The sequence below is a fragment of the Lytechinus pictus genome, chromosome 8 (genome assembly GCF_037042905.1).
Source record: "Lytechinus pictus isolate F3 Inbred chromosome 8, Lp3.0, whole genome shotgun sequence".
Classification (NCBI taxonomy): domain Eukaryota; kingdom Metazoa; phylum Echinodermata; class Echinoidea; order Temnopleuroida; family Toxopneustidae; genus Lytechinus; species Lytechinus pictus.
In genome coordinates, this window is record NC_087252.1 from 24,031,335 (window position 1) to 24,055,019 (window position 23,685).

Here is a 23,685-nt window from a genome sequence, read left to right on the forward strand (position 1 = left end):
AAAAATAGGTGGATAACAGGCAGGGTGTATTTTAGATTATTTATTAATTGTAATTGGTGTTAGCGCTAGCACCATAGTGCATTCAACAACATGCAGGATTGCTTTGCCTTTCAGTCACTTTGCTGTGGTAAGTATGGTGTTGACACAAGGACAACACCGGAACAACCATACCCAAGTCATACACTTTCCTATCATGCAGGAATAGCTGCCATGGGTGTTGACACCTAATCAACACAAAACAGCCAAGTGTGACTGGTGTTTCAAACAACTGTTAACATGGTGTTGATGTTAACACATTACCAAAACTAACCTCCACAAGTCATGCGGTCTTTTTGAACTTCATGTCTACACTGACAGGAATAGCTGCCATTAGCATTAACACCTTATCAACGCAATTCCTCACAAGTGTGAGTGGTGTTTAAAACAACAGATTACATATAAATGATAAATTATAAACTATGGTGTTGATGCTAACACAGCACCAAAGCTAACCTCAACAAGTCATGCTGTCTTTACAAAGTTCAAACCCTTGGCTACTCTGGAAAGAATAGCTGCCATTGGTGTTGACGCCTTATCAACACAATCCCAACTGGTGCTATTAATGACAGTCTACATATAAATGATAAACTATGGTGTTGATGCTAACACAACACCAAAACTAACCTCCACAAGTCATGCTGTCTTCTTGGAGTTCAAACCCTTGTCTACACTGGCAGGTGTAACTACCATGGGTGTTGAGGCACATGTGATGACAAACACTTGGCCCTCCATTCTGCCTGCACTCATCGATATCTATAAAGAAGAGAAATGTCACAAATAGAATTTTGTTTTAACAAAAAGTAAAACATAAGTAAAACTAACCTTTTCTTTCGACCTGGGCCCCACTGGAATGGCAAAGTCACCATTATGGTAACTTTGCCATCCAATGATAACTTGCATGGAGTCCTTGATTCTGATCGGCTGTTGATCATCATTACCATGGTAGTTACCATTGGATGGCAAAGTTACCATAACAGTAACTTTTATGCAACGCGGCCTAGACGGAAATGTTAGGTATTGTTTTAAGTTAATTTCTATCTCATGGCTCCACGTATGCCTACCAAAAGATAGCTTATACACCGACATATCAACAGGGAAACAAATACACAGGGACTCAGGTGATTACAATTATTTGAAAATATTCTGTTGATTCATATTAACCCCAAAAGTATTAATGATTGTATATTTTTTTCGTGCTTTGTGTATTTGTATAATTCTATTTTGACACTGTTATGTTTTATATTGTTTTTATGTAAAAGTTCTGTACAATTCAGCTCTTGCTGCGAACAGTCTTGAAATAAAATACCATTATTATGAAATGCTCAAAAGAGCCCAAGAAAATGGAAAAAGAGCCTTGGAAAATCTCTATTCACTGCAATGTAAAAGCTTCTGCAATGTTGCAGATTTTAATAGGCAGAAGGTTCTGAAAAGTAGCCCCCGAAGAAATTTTTGTTTGACTGACATAGCAACACAACGTGCTGATTGCATAATCCACTGAAAGTTCAAAGTGACTGAGGCATAGTAGCTTAAATATGCTCAATCGCACCTTTGATCAAGATGACTCAAACTACATTTGGACAGAAGATACTGATCCTCCCTAATGTATTCACTTCAATGTTAAATAAAAATCTTTCTCATCCTTACAACACTCATACCACAATATGTTTTCAGTCTTGAGATGGCGCAGTCCAAAGTAGCTCCAGTTTGTTACCGGCATTGTTAACATTTTACTCTGTTTATATAATTTACCCTTATACTTGGTTTCGTTTATGCTTATCTTCATTTTATGTTACAATCGTTCATATTTACGTAAAGGGGTCCCTTTGAAAATCAATTTTGCTGAAAGGGCTATTCTCCCTATGACAGGAAATGAATGAATAAAATAAATAAATAGAAATACTTGCTTAATAAGTCCTCTGCACCAGCCTGACTTGCATATGCAGTCTGAACTCTTGTCTACAAGAGCAACATTCACACCACAATATTTGTCAATCATGAGAGGGCGCTCTTCAAGGAACTGTGGCATGCTGGCATTAAAAGTCCCATCCTGCACCGGCATGACTTACCGATACATGACCTTCCATTCATATGCAGTCTGAACCCTTGCCTACAGGAGCACCTGTAGCTACCGGCGGTGTTCTCACAGTTATGATGGCACGGCTGCCACTGGCTCTGTCGACACTCATCAACATCTGGAAGGAGAATCGTACAAAAACATGAACATGAAAAACTTAATCTTCTGAAGCTTGCAAGACCATTTGTACAAAGTGATCTGGATAGAAAGTTGGTAAATTGCCACTTGGTCTTCTTCACCCAGTTTACCTAATTTTCCATTTGGTCTCATCCCACATGGTCTCATCTTAGATGTCTACCACCAGCTTGTCTACTAACAATCATCAACATCTGGAAAGAGACTCGTACAAAAACATTAACATGTTCACTCAATCTTGTTCAATCCTGTTTTAAGTTTTGGTGAATCACCCAAAAAATACATTTTACCTTATTCCAATTCATTAATAGATTATAGGAATGTGTATGCCCTGAAACAGTTATGATGTGGAGGATATGTGAATATTCTTTCTAAATAATTTATGAAATAAAATAAGACATTGAATTCGACATGTTTAATTGGATAAATTTGCTTTTTCACATTTTATTATACATGGACACAGTGAATCCAATTCTAACATATTTTCTTCAGGCACATCCATGCATTAAGACAACGTGCGCTTCTTCATGGAAATTTAAGTGCACTTAAAAAACTTAAGAGGGGTTTACAACAACCTATTAAACCTCTTTTGTGAATTCAGGCAAATAAGATGGCAAGTCAAAAGCCGCAATATCTGTAACCCTTACAACTATCAATCATCAGAGAAAACTGTATTGTTTTTGTTAGTTTGATAAAGATACCTATAGAAGATTCTTGCACTTGTCAATGTTGTACTGTTTCTCAACTGACCATGTCATCTTTTTGACAATTGACATTGCCCATTCGCAGATTGAAGATGAACTGAGTAAAATGATAAATCATTCTGCCCGGGTATCATCACCTCTCAAGATTTTTAAATATCGCACAATTTTTCTTTTCTAAAATACCTGTTACCTTTCTAAAATACTAAGTTACCTTGCCAATGCAAACTAACGTTTCAGAAGAACTTAGTAAGAGGACTACTTGTATAATTTCTTTTGCCATGTACATGTATCACTGTATTGCCCATGACCGTATCTCCGACCTACAAACCTTCCCAACATCCTCAAGCAAGAAAAATAATACACCTATGAATTATGTCTTCATATTGCTCCCAGCTTATCAAGGATTTACAGACAACTCTTAAAATCAACTCTCCTTTCAGTTACCGAGATAGGGAGAAAGGTTCAACGTTGGGCAGGTGGCGACAAACCAAATTGCCAATTTAGGGATCAGAGAGTGTCTGGGTGTGCAGAGAAGTGCCAAGTGGCAGGAAAGATCAATTAGAAGCTGTCATATCTCCAGATGACGGCCTGTGGGTTTTCATTCAGGAGTTTTCAAACGCAGGGCATGGCCTAGGTCTGCAGTTAGCCCATATTGTTTCATTGGGTTTCACAGGAGGAGGTATTAGTGATTTTCACTGGCAACTGTTACAAGTTGCTGAAATGCTGGCGTGTGATTGGCCGGGAGAAAAATAAGTGAGTGAAATCGATGACAAAAGGCTTCATGATAAGCCTATGCTCCCCTGATAGATGGCTTGATTTGATTTAAGTTTGGTTTACCAATAAAGCCACTCAAAATAGCAGGCAGTGACTGAAAATTAACTGAATTTATGGGAATAATATAACTGCATTGAGTTAAATTTGACTTTGATGGAATAAAATGGTAGAAAATTGCATGAGATCACACAGCGACCTCCAAGGGCAGAAAAAGGTCAATTTCAATGAGAGTAATAGCAGAACAAGAATAGTCCAGTCATCCCTTTCATTGTACATATTGAGTATCCACGTACATTAAAATCCATTCATTGATTGCGTGATCAGTGGATAAGTCAACCTTTTTTACTCTTGGCTATTTACATTCAAAACCATGATATAACAAGAAATAAAACTAAGAGAGAGGATTAAAGGAAATGGCCATCTTCCTTTTTAAGCAGGTCAAGCTCTTCTGTGTCATAGGAACTACAGATAATACAGAGGTCAAATTAAGGTATCATTTTTATATAGCAGCATAGATGCCAATATAGCAACATAGATGGTTGCACGGGCCTAATCACAACTGGCAGGCTAAAGATATTCATTCGACCCAACCCATTGCTCAATTTTTTAATTTGATATTGCTGATTGACAAAAATGAATGAATATGACTGACAATCTAACACTGATTCTAGGGAGGGTACCTACTGAACTTACTTTTTCCAAACTGGAATGATATATCACCACTATGGAACTATATTTTTACTTGCGGAAGAATTAGGGTCATTTTACTCTCTCAAGTGATGAATTTGATCCCGTCAGCTGTAGTCTTCATAAATGCTGATTTATTTTTAAAATGAGCCGGTCGAGGTACCCTCTTCTGGTCAGATATGGAATGTCAGACATTTATCCTATCCACTGGTAGTAAACAATCAACCCTCGAATTTCCTCCTTATTTTTTATGAATTCTTTTTAAGTGCCACTTTAACACACAAGTCTATGGGAAATGAATTAGGCCTGTGAGCCCAGATACCTTGATGTTAGATAAAGAAACATTGCCCAGAAAACGATCTTACCTATTAAACTCAGTGTTCTAACATACACAATACAACATGACCCCAGATGGACCAAAGCTATTGCATTATTCCGAATAGGTACATTCAGACCGACTTGTTCACCAGAATGCCCAATAATTTAGGAGACCTTGTTTCAGCCTAAAAAATAGCTAATAATTATAACACATTCACACCGACCACAAGCAGACCATTTTGGGGTTAGCTAACCCCAAGAACTAGTTCTTGAAGTGTACAGAGTGTGCAATATAGGTCTGATTAGCAGGCAAGGTGTGAGCAGTACACAGCACCCTCACCCAACTATTTGCGGGGTTGAGAAAGTTCTCATAATTTACCTTCACACTGCCAAAATACCAACGACCTTGAAAAAATCCATGCAAAAGTTCTCTTAATTTCAGCAAGTCCCTACGACTTAACGGGTATTTTCATTCGCAGATATTACAAGTCTTTTGCTTTCTCATTGGCAAAAATACCTGCTATTTTCTGATCAGGGTGGATCAGGGGTGGATCAGGATAAATTACCCCAATCAGAGAATGCCTGGTATTCTTGAACTTCAGGGCGGTCTAAATGCACCGTTTGGCATATCATCCATCAGTTAATAAGTTTAAGGGTTTCATTGGTTTGCCTATAGAATTAATGTTTGATAATTAACACTTGTCTATCATCAGTCTATCGACTAGTCTCCAAAGAATTGGCCTCCTGTGATTGCCGACGATTTAATAGAGGAAATTATATCACTTTAATTAAGAAGGAAATCCATAATGACAATGGTCCAGTTTTAGCTGACTGCTAAGAAAGTATTGTATACTCTACAAGTGATCAACAGTTAGACCAATGGCATGGAGTAATTTCTGAGAGACATGGTCATACGGAATAACTTATATGCTTTATAAAAGGGGTACTATGACCTTTTCATAATAATAATCATCAATCATCATCATCACCACAATCATGATCATCATCATTTTTTATTAATCATCATCTTCATCATCACCATCATCACTATCATCATTATCATCATCATCATCAACACCATCATCATCTTCCCCATCATCATCATTGCTATTACCATCATCATCATCATCACCATCGCCATCATCACTTTAATCACCATCAACGTTAAACTCACCTATAAGTCACTATTTCGCAGGAGAGAGTGTAAACCCAGTTCCAAGCTCACATCAGTAACCGCCATCATCATCATCATAATCACCATCATCCTCATCGTCACCATCACCATCGCTATCATCATCAGTCATTAACATCATCATCACCATCACCATCATGATCATCATAATCATCAATATGATAACTGTTAAACTTACCTCCATATCTCTGTTGATTTAGAGACAGAGTACCCCAGTTCCAGCTCTCAGCAGTAACTGTTATTACCATCATTGACAACAACATCATTACCATCAACATCTTCATCACCACCATCACCATCAACACCAACACCACCATCATCACCATCGTCACCAAGGTTAAACTCACCTATACATCTTTGTTTGTCCGGTGAGAGTGTAAACCCAGTTCCAAATTCACAGCTGTATCCTCCTTCTGTAGTCACACACTGCTATCATCATCATAATCATCATTATCAGCATCATCACCATCATCATCATCATCATCGTCATCATCATCACCACCACCATCATCACCATCATCATCATCATTATGATCATCATCATCATCGTTATCTTCATCATCATCATCATCATCTTAATCATCATTATCTTCATCATCACCATCATCATCATTATCATCATCATCATCACCATCATCATCACCATCATCATCATCATTCATCATCACCATTATCATCACCATTTTCATCCCAATCATCATCACCCTCAACATCACCATCATCACACCATCATCACACCATCAACGTCATCATCATCATTACTATTGTTATTATCATCATCATCACCACCATCATCATCATTATCGCCAAGGTTAAACTCACCTATACATCTTTGTTTGTCCGGTGAGAGTGTAAACCCAGTTCCACATTCACAGCTGTATCCTCCTTCTGTATTCACACACCGCTGGTCGCACTGTGAATTCTGACATTCATTCACATCTAGAAAAAAAAACAAAAAATAAAATTCCATGAATTTGCAAAACTTTGACAATACAATTCGCAAGGAAAATATATGACAGAATAAAGGCTTATGATATTGAAAATATATGAAGCATAAACAGTGCGTCCTACAAAGTACGAAGCCAAGATTTATTGATGATTTATTTAATATAACTCAAACACAAATACAATAGACAAAAGACCTATCATTGTAAAGCTTAGCGTCTCCTCTTTCATCTAACATAATTTAGATGAATCCTTATTCACGCATGAGTGAGCAAAATCAATTTGAAGAAAGTATACCAAAAAGTCACTTGGAGGGCAGTATCTGAGTTTCCAAAAGAAAGAATCACCTTTCCAAATAGGTTCAATATCTGCTCTTTGATTTGATACCTCATTTGCAGAAAATGGTCAAGAACCAACGAAATAATGTGTATTTTAAATAAGGCTTGAACTCCAATAATTTCATAAAATGAAGAGGTTTTACAGGCTAGCTGTCAGACTTAATCCACACTCCGTTTTGTTGACAATTATCAATGCATTGGGTCTTTTGATAAACGTGTGATAGCTTTGGTGGGAAACTGGTGAAAACACGCTTGTTTCATGAAATTATGGAAATACAAGCATTGTTTCGTAGAAATAAAACTTTGTTATTTCTTGAACATTTTCTGTGATTGTTGTATCGAAGAGAATATTGAACTTTTGAGACACTTGATTTTCTTTTTGAAATTCAGACACTCCCTGCCAAGTGACTTATTGGTACACTTTCTTCAAATTGATTTTACTCACTCATGCATGAATCATCCCAGTTATTTCAGCTAATAGAGGAGACACTAAGCTTTACAATAAATAATAGGTTATTTGTCCATTTCATTTGTGATTAAGTTATGATAAATCACCAATAAATCTCAGTTTTTTGTTGGACGCACTGTATAGGCATAAATATATTTGAATCTCTATAGCTAAGTCTGTCTACAGCTACTTCAGGTAAAAAAAATATTTGTAATAGTCAATTTGAAAAGGTCATCTCTTAATTCACTTTTTAGCTGTATTAGTTATATTCAGACAAATCAAATTTAATTTTACACCTATTTGACAGTTATTCTATAATAATAATTATTTATTTACTATGTCAATGATATCAAACACCTAAGTAGTTTATATTTTACTGTTATTGTATTGCCTACAGGATAACTATTCTCATTTCATCAATTCCTCAAAAATTGAATATGTTATCTTTGAACAATTTTTGTATTAGGGATAATTCTGATTTTAAATGTTATTGAATTCATTCATTACTTGTACAGAACCTAAGTTACACTTTTATGTTTTATGTATATATTGTTATTTTATGTTAACAGGACCATGCTGAAAAACAGTCAATCTGAGCTTGTTATCCTGTATAAAGATATTTTAATAAATGAATAAAAATAAATAAATAGTAATGATAATAGATGCATTACAATCAAACACATGCATCCTTTTTTTTTCTCATCCATATCTTGTGCTCCCCTCTTCTTGTCCCCCACCCACTCAAGTTGAGAAAATGATTGGAATAAAATGTGATTGTAATAAATTCCCAGCAAAACTCATCCTGACATAATAGGTTTAGACCTGTCAGATTTCATCATATTATTTGTGAGGACAAGACACATTCATTTCCATATATGTCTAGCCATTCATGATGTTTCATAAAACTTGCTATGATAAACCAAACAGAAAATATGATATTTGTGAAAGCTACTGAATCATTTTTTCCAGTCGAGTTCATGTATTAAACAGTCAACTAATGCCAAAGATATGTTTTAAGCTATATTTCGGCCTACATAGGCCAAGAAGTTATAAATGACAGACGAAAATTAGAATAATAATATATTAGATTTCACACAAAGTAGGCCTATTGTGTGGAAAATATTTTATGTAAAAAAATAGGCAATAGACAAAGAAGAAAAATGTGGTGCTGAAATATTAAATATTTAAATTCATTCCGACTCTATACTTATATAAGTCTAAGTACAGTAGATGGAATAATTATTTCCTGGGCCTTTACACATTCCCTAGTCTATTAGAATGACTTTTCTGAAGACACAAAAATGTGAATATCCGTTAATTCTTCAAAAATCAACGAAAACATTTCTTTTTCTTCATAACTCTCCATGTGCACTGAGCCTTCTACAGAGAGGGTTTGGTAACACGTGTCAATGGTCATAGCATTAGTACTGTTATATAGAAATTATCCAGAAAATTTTCATTAGCAGAACTTCACTACGTGAACACACTATGGATAGCTGTAAACAAAATGAGTGACACTTTTTTTAATTGCCAAAAAACATCTCAATTATAATTTTAAAAACAACACATAGAACTTACAGGAACCGGACATCATCATCAGCCTCACACAAAATTAACCATACATGTATAGGGGGCCTAATATGTATGGTGTGTAACATAAACAGGATTGCTACATAAAGACATCAGTCATCAGTAATAAAAATCAAATAATTGGCAGATAATATCTTTTCCCCTGTGTATTGGTTGCATGCCAATGAAAACCTGTACTATGCCAAGGTCCATCAGTAGGCCTGATATCAAAAAGTTTGAGATTTACTTTGTATATGTATGAAAAGTTACTACGAATGTAATCATTGATTCTTAAATCTTGTGAATTAGAATTTAACTGTTGGTTCAATGACGTCACTTGACTTATTTGAGTGTGTTGTCACATTTTCGTTTGTTGTAAGATACCTCCATTGCATAAGTCCAAAAATCAAGCGTAATAAGTTGAGCTGGAATTGATCACAGATCAATTGGAAATTTCCAGACATTTTATAAGCTTGATTTTGAATTTCATATTAGTTTCTAGCAACAACCCACACAAATCAATCTCATTTATATGAATATTCATTAGGTGGGCTGATGATGTCACATCCCCACTTGTTCTTTTGTATTTTATTATATGAAATTAGGTTTATTCAAATTTTTTCCTCCAAGAACTAGAAAAATTGGATTGACAACTGATTTTAGTACATTAGATATTTATTACTGCAACTTATTCTTCTTCTTCTTCTTCTTCTGGAAACAGTACAGTCCACCGTCTGGTGTATTGTCGTACTGGTGAAGTGCAGCGTGCAAGTGTATGTACATTATTTGATAAAAAATTGCTTACAGCGTGCAAGTAAAATCAGAATTTTGGAATTTCATTATAAGGGAGACATATTATTCACACAAGTATGAAATAATGAAAAAATTCTGATTTTATGTAATAACATAAGAAAACAGAAAGTGGAGATGTGACATCATCAGCCCACCTAATGAATATTCATGATGACTGTTTTCACAAAATATTGCTAAACTTTAAACTTCAATAACTTTATTATTTGTTATCCGATTTTGATGAAATTTTCGGCATTTTGCTCAGTGAATTCTACTCTATGTATTAAGATATAAATATTTTCAGCCCAGACCATCCCTTTAAATGCCTCATAGACATAAAAAGAAATTCAAAGGTAATTGGAGTTTCATAAGCCTTGATAAACATAATTACAAAACTTTACAAATTTCACAAAGTTCAACCTACATTTCAATGTCACCAACCTTGAAAATAATAACCAATTGTCTAGACCACTTCAGGGGCAAGTCAGAGAATTCCTTACAGATTATATGTTTTTCGGTGGTTGAAACGTGGTACAATTATCCGGTATTTCCTTCAGTTTTATTTTGGCTTGTATGAAAGGAAGCCGGCGGAAACGGGCCATATGTGGAAGGAAGTAAGTCGGGGGAGAAACGTCAGATCATAGAACTGATGTGAAAGTATCTTGTGTATATATACCAATGAATTTAAAGGTGCATGATGATAGTATGAAGTATGAATACTTTATGGTGCTACAAACCACAAAAATAACATAGTGCATACAATACATTAGCAGATGTAGTCGTTCACAGACTATCCAATTTTTCTTGATCTGTTGAGATTAACCTTTTAGGGGATGAATTTGAACACACAGGCCCGTATTCAGAAGTCAGGTTTAACTTAAACTCAGGTTTAAAGTTGTGGTTTAAGTATGGATAGCCAATTGTTACATAAATCACTAACGGTAGAGATATCATATTTCAGCTCATTTGGCTCTGAAATCATTCATAATTGTCTAGGAAGTATAAATAGATGATTGTCTTCACCATCGATGAATCAGGAAAGAGCACAGTAAACATATAAAGAAACATACAACTTAATAAAAAAAAATGATACTTTTGGCTTCCCATACTTAAACCACAACTTTAAACCTGAGTTTAAGTTAAACCTGACTTCAGAATACGGGCCATAGATAGGATGTTTGGGGGCAATGATCCTTAAAAAAAGATCCACTACCAAGAAAACACAGAGAAGGATATGACAAAATAAAAAGGTCAAAATTTTGTCCCAGATGCTGTGTTGTGCTTCCTCAAAAAAAAATTATTATATATCTCATTTTGCCACTACCTTCAAGTATAACAAATGGAATACTTTTGCCTCAATTTGCGAACTTCTTCAAGGTTTGGTGTTACAATGTGAAATCTATATTGACAGTAAAAGAGGAAATGTTGCATCAAAACCACATTGTGGCAATGAACTTCGCAGCTTGTCCTGGCAAAAATAACTTACTTCAGCCAATGTAAAACCACATGTCTTGTTTTTAAGTAGAATTCCTGTCAATTAATCTGTGTGTCTAATCCTAATCCTAACATTGAATTTAGTACAGAAGCTTAAAGGCAATATAATAACATGTAAGTTTATCATGGTGTATAATATTACAGAAGTGTAATTGTTTTTGTGATTTTCTGAGTTTTTTTCTCTTTGAATACTTTAATCTGTTTTAAACTACTGTTCACTAAAACCTAAAGCATTAGAAAACAACAAGGTATATAAAAAAGAAAAATACAATAACATGGAGTTGTTTTTTTCTGATAACAGTAAGGAAACATTGTATACTTTTTTGTTATTTTTTTCCTTTTTTATGAAAAAAAAATATTTGATATGCTGACCATTGAAAAATCTTTTAAAAGACTATTCAGGAAATGTGCATTCATAACAATATTCAACACTATATCATAAAAAATACACAACAATTTGAACTAAAGAATTAGTTTTTATGTTAAATCAATCAAAGTAAAAGCTCCTCAAAGGTATCAAAATGAAAGTTTGTCCAAGTCTAAGCTATTATTGCTCAACAGTCAGCCTTCAGAAGGCAGCTTTTGAAAGTTGAAATCTATTTTTGACAAGATGAGGAAATGTTTCATAATAGAAACCGCTTGATAGAGGACAATGTAGCGTCGGACTTTAAGATAACATTGTCTGCATTAAAGACTTGATTCATCAATTACAAAACCACATGTATAATAGGGTTTGGTTACTGTCAACTTTGTTCAAAACTTTACACGAGTAGACTGGAGATTAAATCAAGTTTTTAGTTTTGGTAAACCCCAAAAAATGCGTCTGTCACTATTCCGAGATAGATGGATGGATGGATGGATAATGGATGGATGGACTGATAGATAGATTGATAGACAGATAGAAGATAGATAGATGGTTTATTGATAAAAATCAAGACATCATCACGGGTAAGGCCAAATTGCGATGTATTTACAAGGTAATAATGACACAAAGATGTTCAAACAATAACACAGATAATTCAAAAATAAATAATATACTGTAGATAAAGTATCATATTGGAACTACTTGTGTTGTGGAATTCTAGAAAGAAATATTAACTGAAAGTAAATTGCGTGTCTGGGAAATTCCCCATTCATTACTAGATTATAGGAATTTGATACACTAAAGGCAAAATATTACTTGATTTTATTTTCAGGGGCTAGATTTCACATCTTACTACATGAATCCACAACATTGGATAAGCTTTCACATTGCAATGAAGGGTAAACATTTTCCATGGCTCCTTTTGTTAGTTTCCAGGGCTCAAATCACCCCCCCCCCCCCTTCCGTGTATTTTTCCATGGTGACCTAAATCAGTTGTGATGTGGGGGATATGAAATGGAAATGTTTTTTGTTTTTTTCAGGAAAATTTTTCAAATTTACAAAAAAATTTACTTTGATTGGGTACCCGACCAAAATAAACTATTCTTGTTTTTGTTTCTTTTTTTTTTACATATAACCTATTCCAAAGCTGGAAATGGGTTGAAAACTTCATGATTTGATATTTGGCTGTAGCTATCCACTTACAAAGCACTAAATTTGTAAGATGAGTAAAACAAAACACAGTTTTTTTAAACTGTTTTTAGAATACTGATTTGGAGGTAGGTATGTTAGGGGTGTATTAAGTGAGGAACATAACACGAAGGATAACACCAAAGCTACATGTAGTTAGCAGAATATTTTTGAATACCGTCCCAGGCCTTGAAGCGAAGTGCAACTCTTCAGTATAGAGTCGTCAGACAGCTACAACATTCACCTACAACAATTCATGTCTCATTGGATCAGTGCCTACTACTAGGTGAACTTTTGGTTAACCCTACTTGATCAATTTTCAGCACCTTTCGACAGCATAGGTAACAGAGTTGTTTAACAGATGCAGGGGACATCTACACTCTTGCATCAAGGTCATATGTGCTCCAAGTGTCAAAAAAAGTCAAGAAAATCCACAATAGTTGGTCATAATTGGACTAAAATGAATCCAAACTCGAGCAAGAGACGACCCTTTGTGATCGCCATGTGATGGCTTCACCGTCGCCATGGCAACCCAATTAAATGATGCGAGGAGCAGGTGCGGGATGGGTCGGTGGGAGGATCCAGGCATCAAATCCAGCTTGGCCGGGTTTAAGAGGGGGGATTGGGGACTTATGACCTAGAGGTTGACCTTAAGTGCGACCTTCAACCTGACCTTGAGCAGTTGGTGAGGTGAATGGGTTTGTTTTGTTATGTCATCATCAATTTCCACTCCCACATCGAAAAACAATAATGTCGCAAAGTGAACAGACAGAAAGAAAAGGCAGCATGAATGTTTATATAAGAGTTGTGGGAATAACAAAACATACTGTTTTATCAGAAACTCTGGATAAATGATATTTCTTACTCAGTAGGTGTATTCAGACCTCAAAGAAGTTTAAAAAATACCAGGTACTCTCTGATCCAAAAAGTTTCCCTCATCAACCGGTATTTTTGCCAATGTGAAAGCAAAATACTTGCAGTATTCCAGAAGAATATACCCGCTAAATAGCAAATACAAGAACTCTCACAAGGGTTTTTCCAAGTTTGCAGGTATTTTGGCAGTTTGAAAGCAAATTACGGGAACTATCTCAACCCAGCGAGTAGTTGGGCATGAGCGCCGTATAGGGCTGCTGAGCGAGTGATTTTGAATTGCGTACCTTGCCTGCCAATCAGACCATACTGCGCATGCTCGTAACTTCGAAAAATTACCCCGAGAGAGTCTGCTTCAGGTCAGGATGAATGTGGAAGATAATTATCAGGTATTTTTTTAGGCTGAACAAGTTCTTGTAATTCAAAAAGGTATTCTGGTGATCTGAGTCAATCTGAATACACTTATTAGTGCTCTTCTGTTCTTGATTGTTAGGATACATATCTGTACAGATATATTGCACATAGAATTAGGAGGCCAAATTGTGATTTTTGCTTGTCTTTACAATCACATTTTAAGCTATTGAGGCTATGAAACTCAAGAAAATAGTTATATTATTTCAGTTGGCTACCAAATGTTGAAAAGAAGGTAGGTCCTGCATGTTTTGTTAATTTGTTCATTAGATGAGACTTCACAATGTCATTAATCTTAAGTTCTCTTGGATACATATCACATCTAATAACACTGATCATTCTGTTATTACCATGGTCTGATAGGAACAAGGGAAGAAGTTGTCGCAGGTAATAACAATAGAGTAACTTTACGATGAACAAGTCAATGTCATAAGTATGGGCACCAATTCTGACGTGTTTCATTCAAAGCATAGATGGGACTTCACATTGTTAATTGTAAGTTCCCTTGAACATGTATCACATTCAATGATACTGTGATGATTATTTTAATACTATGGTCTTGTGAAAAGCTACAGTCTGATAGCAACAGGGGAAGAAGTTGTCGCAGGTAATAACAATAGAGTAACTTTATGATGAACAAGTCAATGTCATAAGTATGGGCACCAATTCTGACGTGTTTCATTCAAAGCATAGATGGGACTTCACATTGTGATACTGTGATGATTATGTTAATACTATGGTCTTGTGAAAAGCTACCGTCTGATAGCAACAGGGGAAGAAGTTGTCGCAGGTAATACAATAGAGTAACTTTACGATGAACAGGTCAATGTCATTAGTAAGGGCAACCAAGGAGACACATCTGGGACACATAGAGCATTGCAACCCATTCAGACGAGAGCAGAAAATTCTAAAAATCTTACGACGAAGGTCTGACGAAGCTTCCAGCCTCGCAGGCCAGAGCTTACGAAAAAAAAAGTCATGATCGTGAATAAATGAACGTTTTCTCATTTCTAAAAATCTTGATTTGAAAGGGTGTTGTGGTTTAGTGCGGAAATCTGTCCCCAAAGGTAGGGGGGACAGGGACTGGAAAATCTGACAGGCAAAAAAAAAAAAAAAAAAAAAGGTTTTCACCCAAAATGTAAGGTCAAAATATGTGTATTATATCGATTGTGAATGTATTTCTCCCCATCATAAAAGACCCCAAATAGTAGGGGGACATTTGATATTGTGTCCCCCCTACTATTTTTGGATTCCCGCCCACGGTTTAGTGGGTAATTAAAGAAATAAAAACAAAGTACAAGGTTCAAAATTAGGTGAAATTTTGCTTCCATGACATTTGCTCCAGCGACAGTTGCTTCGATGAAAATTCTGCACGTTAAGCCTAACATAAAATCTAACCTGTAAAATCAAATAAGCCCTAATCATAATCTTTACATTATTCTGAACCTAAAACTAACTTGCTATCCTAACTCTAACCCTATGCCCATTGAAATATTAAAACCGGAGCAAATGTCGTGTCAACAAAATTTTAGTATCATGTTCAGGGGCCCATTACAGAAAAAGTTGGGATCAAACACAACTAAAAAAAAATCAAACGCAACTTGACTTTCAACCAATGAAAAGAGCATATTAGGGATCTGGGCTTGATTTTTCAAGTTGTGTTTACACACTTTTTCTGCAACGGTTAGTTTCATGCTTTTGACCTAACATTTTAATGAAAAACATCATAATTTGCACCATTCAGACTAGGCAGAGCTGTTTTCTTCTCCAATAGCTACACGCACACAATCGCATTACCAATGCACCAAATTGCGATAGTCCGAACTGGGGATGGCGGCTTACATGATAGTGCGAGGAGGAATTCAAACAACTCTAGATGACCCTTTTTCTATCTGTTTCTCTCGTTTTCAACCCATCGCTCCCAGATTGTACCTAACAGGTTGCTACACACCAGCACGAGAAGATGAGAATAGTGTATGTCCCTTTAAAAGATGGTAAGGGGAATTTTATCCTGAAAGTTATATTTGAAATAACACCAACATGCCAACGTTTTGCGATGCGAGAAAGGAAGAAAAGGAAATACGAATCTCTGATATTGCACATCACATTTGTGGAATTCTGTAACCTCCATGTTTTTCCCGAATTCTGTAAAAAAAAAAACTTCTCGTTTCCATATTGCAGAAAACTTTGGGCTTTACATTAGGTCTATACCGTAACTAAGGGAAGGTGCATTGTGTCCTACATTCCTCACCCCACCCCCATTAGTGACACAAAAAGATTATCTTAGATGTGTTATGACCTTGAACACATCACAAATTTCCACGCTTAATGAGCAGGCAGTATTCAAAGCAATACAGCGATGTGCTACATACCAAATAAAATTTGGAATCTGAGCGCAATATATGTGTAAAACATTTAATCTTTGTTAAAAAAAATCTCCCAGAATATGAAATTTCTCATGACGAATCCAAGGTTTATAAATCAAGCTACCTGTTTTCAACGCTGCAAATTTGTATTTCACCACAAAACACATCAATAAAAATTTACATGCCTGTTGGGAGGAATTACTTCTGAATTCTTTTTGAGATCTCCAATGATAGATATGTACATCGTATCCCAATATTTCCTTTCCAACTCAGAAGAAATCAATCATCCCCTTGCTGAGTTGACTGAAAATAGGTCAAAGGTCACATTGTAAGCCTCCCACCTGCTGCTGAAAGAGTTTAGGTCCAGACTGGGTTTAGAGTAATCATATTTATCTTCATGATAATAATGATAATAATAATATTAAACCCCCAGAGGTAACAATGCCTCGTTTGATCAAAATCACGAAGTCTGTGTTTCGCAGACCTTGTACTTTGATGATGATAATAATAATCCGCTTTTATCTAGCGCTTAATACATAGGAACGTGTCTAAGCACTTTACAGATATATTATTACCCAGTCATCAGATTCAATCAGTCATTCCCGCACACAATGTGTGCACGTCCTCCACTCCCTGGGGAGTATTCCAGTCAGTCGCCGGTGAGGCGCACACAGTACCGGACAAGCTACAATGACTTTCACATCCTACCGGGTACCCATTTAGCACCTGGGTCGAGAGTGGCAAAGTGTGGATGGATTAACGCCTTGTCAAAGGACGCCAGAACGTGGTGGGATTCGAACACACGACCCTTGCGACCAACACGATGTTGGTCCGAGGGCCCCAGACTGGGCCTCGGATGTAAAACTTGTGTTTGAATACAACATGAGTTTTCACACCGCAACGCACGACAGATTCAAGAACACAGTAAATGTATTGAAAATATCTGTCAAATGACAAAGAACAGCAGGAAGGTCTTTGTCAAAAATTGGTGAACCGGAACAACAGATTTGTTCTAAGTTTCTGAGCTAACGAAACTTTGCAAATACATGTTATGACGTTTGTCCAGAGTCCAGGTCAAAAATGCTGTTTTGATTCAACAAGTTTTCACAAAGACCTTTTGGTTGCTCTTTGTCATAAAGTGCATTTGACAATATATTTTCTATGTTCTTGAATCCGTCGTGCGTCGTGGAGAAAAAAAACTCCCTATTAGTTATCAAATACAACAATTAAAAGCCAGATATTCCAGGAAAGGGTAGGTTTTGAATATCTTTTGGAATTCAATTTGGAGACTCAGGGGTACATCCCCCCCTCCCCCGCCCCATGACGGGAGGTCATTGGTTCAATCCTCAGCAGGGTCAACTTCTGTATTTTGGTTAGATGCTAAGAAGAGAAATTATAACATATTATGTTATACAAGGCCCGTTTGAAAATCAGCTAATAGTTGAAGTGGCTCCCCTGGGTATAAAACATTCATTTACACACTGTACTCCTATTCTGATTTGAATGTCCTGCGACCACTAAAGAAATATTTATGTATCACAAATCTATATTTTACTAAGAAACACGAGGAAACATGTGGTACTTTTGACAAATGAAAAAGAGTATGTTTAGGGGTAAGTACAGCAATCTATTTGAGCCCCCCCCCCCCCTCCTCTCCACTCCTCCCCTGCAAGTACTTGAATAAACCAGTCCCAAACAAAGTCGATTAATGCTGTGGATTTACTTTGGTCTCAACCAATCAGACTAGCTACAATATAATCAAACTTTCTCTCCGACTTCCCCACTTGCCGAACTACTGCATATCGTCACGGAGAGCTCATCAGAGTATTATTGTATCTTAATGTGTCTATTTTTCTTCATAATAAAAGTGGGGTCAAACAAATTCCCTTGGATTTATGAGAGTAGACTGAAACAGTTACAAGACACTATTGCGTTTTGTTTGAGGATATCACCCCTGACGATGATCACGTTTTAGCAATTTACAGGCTGGAGTGGCGAGAAAGGAATATTAAAGGGAAAGTAAGTAATGGAACAGCTGCTCAAAGAATGGGGAAAATTCTTTTTTTTTAGATATTAGAAGAGGTGCCCAAAGGATAATATGAATATAATGATTTCACTTTATATCTCGCAATAAGTAATGCATTTCAAGATGTTTATCAAGGTTAACTGGATTGCTGTTTTGACTATTTTTCATTCTTTTAGCAATTCACCATTGTTCAATCTTACACTAACGTTCAAAATATAAAATGTCAAAATAAATTGAACCAGTCCACAGCAATAACATATTCTTCCTTCTTGGTATAATAGCAATTCTTAGAAATTGGGCAAACATTTCAGGATACAATCTTGATGTACATTTGAGGCTCTTTGATAAAGCCTACAACACCTAAAGATAAATGTTTATCAAGGTCTTTTACTTTGAAAAATGATAACATTGCTGGGAGATGTCTCTAAATCTGGCCAACTACTAAACTAAAAAATCACCAATAGATTAAAATTAAAGAAATGCTTAACAATCACTACACTTTTAGCACAATATAGTTCACAAACTTTCTCAAATTCTGTAGATGGGCTTTAATCACTGGTATCGGTCCATCAGAATGCTTGGTCAGTTTTATATAGATTTATCTGTTTTCTATCACTTGCCAAATTTTAAGTTTCAGGGGGGTGAACAGGAAGAATAAGAACCTTTATCGGTCAGCAATGACTTAATAATGGAGAAATTGTTACAAATTTCAGAACAAATTGGAGGTCAATTTCACTTGGACCACCTGGGAGTAACTTGACCAGAAGTTATTGACCTAGCGGTCATTTATGACTGGTCATATTGAGGTCATGTGACTTTGACCAATTCCAACACAATTTATACAGAACAATTGTCTCCTTGGAATTAATTTGACACACAAAAAATGAAAATGTATTGATAAGAATCGAGCATATATGATTATTGTAGCCTATATTACACTGTACTCTGGCCTCCGGGGGTGTTTGCAAGAAGCTAATGAGTTCTATCATTTTGTTAAATTGCAGACATAACACACTACAAAGCTGAGACATTCATATTATAATTAACATAATTACAAATAAATCTGATAAAAAATGGTTTTAAAACATCTAAAATATTGATGTCAAATCTGCCAAAAGACTTTAAGGATTGTTATCGATCACTGCAAACTCAAGATGAATTTAATTCTATGATTGGAAAAAAAAATATCAAAGTGCAAGCTAATTCACAACTATCCCTCTGTTTTCAGCTTAAATTATAAAAAAAACCTCCCTGTATCATATTCACCTCTAGTCAGCTGATAAAGAAGATGTTTTGATTGGTAGTCATGGCAACTATCATTTTCACGGGGTCACACAGGTCATTTCCAATTAATTGAGTTTTCAATTTGACTGAAGTAGGGAGCTCCTATCGCAAGAAATTGGCATTAACTTGGCAATGTTTATTGAGTGCTCATTCATAACAAGATCGAAAAACATTATTAAAATGTTAATTTTTAGAGGATTAAGGAATTTATTTCATGTACTTCTAGTCCATATGATAAAGCAAGACATTAAAAGTTGAAAAAGACGTGCTAATTATCCTTCTGTAAGGAAAACCCACAAAATCGCCTCGCTCAATTTTAAAAATCCATGAAGGATAAAAATAAAATCATGAAAAATCATGTGAATTTCTGATTCTAAACCACTTTGCCAAATATCATGATTTTCTGTTTGATTAAATGTTTTCTTTTTATTATTACATGTATGTCCTGTTCATTTATTCATTTCATTCTCAAGTTTCCAACACAGTACTCATACAATGTTGTAGAATGTATACTTGTAAAGTACTCTTTCAGGTTTTCTTACTTAAATTTGTTTATACATGTAGGACAAATCGACCCTAACAAAAAGTTGATTTGAATAAAAAAATCCAACAAGCATAACACTGAAAGTTTCATCAAAATTGGATGTAAATAAGAATGTTATGACATTTTCAAGTTTTACTTATTTTTCACAAAACAGTTATAACTCAGTGATATGAAAATGAGAGAGTTGATGATGTCCCTCACTCACTATTTCTTTTGTTTTTTATTGTTTGAATCATACAATAGTTCACTTTTTACAGATTTAACAATTAGGACAAACTTGACTTAACCATAAAATGTTAAACAGAGGTAATTCCACATGTCCAGGGGGAATAACACTTTGTTTCATATGACAATGAGGACAAAATTAGAATAATTCATATTTTCATTTAATAAATTACAACAGAAATAGTGAGTTGGTAATGTCATCAGTCCCCTCATTTGCGTACTGTCCAGGATGTGTATAAAACTGTTTTAAATTAAGCGAAACTTTAAAATATCATAACTCTCTTAGTTCACATACGATTTTCATGAAATTTTCAACGTTATGCTTGTTTGATTTTTCTTTATTGATTCAAATCAACACTTTTCTGGGGTGGAGTTGACCTTTAAATGCGTTTAAAAATTTGTTCTCTCTATCATTTGGCAGTCATCACGTTGCAGGCTCCAAAACTAAATAAAAAGCCAAAGCGAAAGGAAAGGATTAAACCATTGCAAGGTAGGCATAAAATGATCTACAGATGTAATGACGGCATCGTTGAAATCCTGAGAAAAAAAATGACAGTATTTTAAGATCAAAGTTGCAGCTGGTTACGTCTCCTCCTTTCCTGTAGCGCAAAAAGGTCACTAATGATTACCAAGCATGCATGGGAAACAGATTGTTTGATGTGTTCATACTCAAGAATAATTTTGGCATTATATGAAATGTTTTAATAATAATATAGGATTTGTATAGCGCATATATCCACCTTGCTAGGTGCTCAAGGCGCTCCTATTACCCCGGCTAGGCTGGTCTACCTATTGAGGTGCTCACAGCTTTTTTGAGGAATTACTTCCTGCCGGTACCCATTTACCTCACCTGGGTTGGGTGCAGCACAATGTGGGCAAATATCTTGCTGAAGGAAAACACGCCATGGCTTGGAATCAAACCCACATCCTTCAGATTGAAAGACGAAAGTCTTAACCACTAGACCACGACGCCCCATTCGTTTGATCTACATGCGTTGGTCTACATCTCACATAATAATAATCCGCTTTTATATAGCGCTTCATACATCTGAACGACATGTCTAAGCGCTTTACAGATATATTATTGTATACAGATATTGTATACAGCTATACAGATATATTACATCTCACACAGGGGGTGTTGCAAGAAAATATTTGCGATCAATTGCAAATATTCTGTTGCAATTTTACAACTGATTGATCAACGTGAGCTGTAGCAAATCGGATTAAACTTCTTGTTTCAAGGAGCAGATTAGCAATCAATCTTTAATTTGCAATTATCTGTAAGACATATGATTGATTTAGGGACCAAAAATAGACTTGCGATTGATCAAAGTTTCTTGCAACACCCCATATAGTCTTTAAATATAACTTATAGGTTAAACCTATTTGGTGTATTATTAATTTGGTCTAATTGTCACTTGGTCTAAGCTTCACATAGGATGTGTTACACCAAGAGTAAAGTGTGACTTAGAGTAATGCTTAAAATGATTGGTTTGACTTTTAAAAAATCTGAGCTAGAAGGTCGCACTTGTCACCTATGTCTCTGATATGTTACAAAAATGAAGCCCAGAAAAAATTGTGTTCGAAAATAATTATTATTTTAGTGCTTCAAAAATTGAAATAAAAAGTGACCGAAAACACCATCTTAATTTCATCCCATACACTTATGTGTACTATTTAGGCGTCTATAAGACGCCTATTTACAAAATCGGGGTTTGCCTTGTAGTTTTAGCTTTTCATTCTCAATAATGGTTGTTTTCAGGGTTTATTACTTCTAATACATGCACTTGTACACATGTTTCATCTTGGTCTGAGAATTATTTTAATCGGCTGCTCACAAAGTTAAACAATGCCAATGGGCACTTTAACGCGTAATCTGACTGATAGCTTGTGTTAGTGCACATCCTGCTCGCATGTTGTGACCAATGTGGCGATGCGTTATATACCACACGCAACTGAATTTGAAGTGCTGCTCGTTTGTAATGTCACAAAATCAAACAGTTGAAAAATTAATAACATTCTCATTCTTCGATGAATTTTCATGAAACCTTAACAAATATTCTTCTTTAATTCATAAACTAATTGTCAGGATAAACTTCCGCTTTAAAAAGAGCAGTTCCTGAAGATGGTGTGCACAATAAAAGATGAAAAATATGAAACCCAATCATGACTCTTCTCATCTGTATATCTGGTACTAATGAATTATGAAAAAAACAATAATGTAAAGGTAGCTCAATATCGTTTGACAGTCTGAACAAGCCCTAAACGGAGCCAGTCCCACAGTAACCCACATGTTGTACATTCACCGAGAATGGGTTAAATGTCATTGTAGGGCACGGCAACTGCCAAATTATCATCGACCAATTAATGAGAAGAAGACTGCGATCTCTGTGAACTATCTTTGATCTAGACAGATGACAAACTTCTAACAGAATACAGGAACCAAGAAACATCCTGGATCTATTATATTCCAACATGTATGCCCTTGTTCCCATTAATAATAAGTCATTTTTGGGGTCCATTACAGAAAGAGTTTCAGTCGATCGTAACTCCCAAATGTGTGCTATTGATTGGTTGTAAATCATGTTATGTTTGATTATTGGAGTTGCGTTTGACTGCAACTCTTTTCACAAGAGTACTATGGAGTAGGCCTATGCCTGATTCCATACCCCCCCCCCCCCCTTCCCTACCACCACCAACCAACATAGGGAAGAGAAACAGACAAAAGTAGAGAAAAGGTAACATGAATTGCATACATTTGGGGTGCTATTTGAAAGAATGTTCATTTACAAACCCCCCCTTCCCACCCTAAAAAATAGACGAGGACAAAGAAAACAACATCAAAAGAGAAGAAAAAGCAAACGGGAAGATGCAAGCAAGAATATGATGTCCCGG

At 35.7% G+C, this 23,685-nt stretch overlaps 1 protein-coding gene across 1 annotated transcript in view; it reads right to left on the bottom strand.

Moving 5' to 3' along the window:
- LOC129266975 (uncharacterized) overlaps nucleotides 1–23,685 on the bottom strand; it is a 198,978-nt gene that overhangs the window by 166,272 nt on the left and 9,021 nt on the right. The window contains exons 5-8 of the mRNA XM_064104168.1: nucleotides 6,746–6,862; nucleotides 6,271–6,336; nucleotides 2,106–2,231; nucleotides 664–792 (exon numbers count right to left, since the gene is read on the bottom strand). Coding sequence (XP_063960238.1) covers nucleotides 664–792; nucleotides 2,106–2,231; nucleotides 6,271–6,336; nucleotides 6,746–6,862 — 438 coding nt within the window. The remainder of the gene's footprint in view (nucleotides 1–663; nucleotides 793–2,105; nucleotides 2,232–6,270; nucleotides 6,337–6,745; nucleotides 6,863–23,685) is intronic.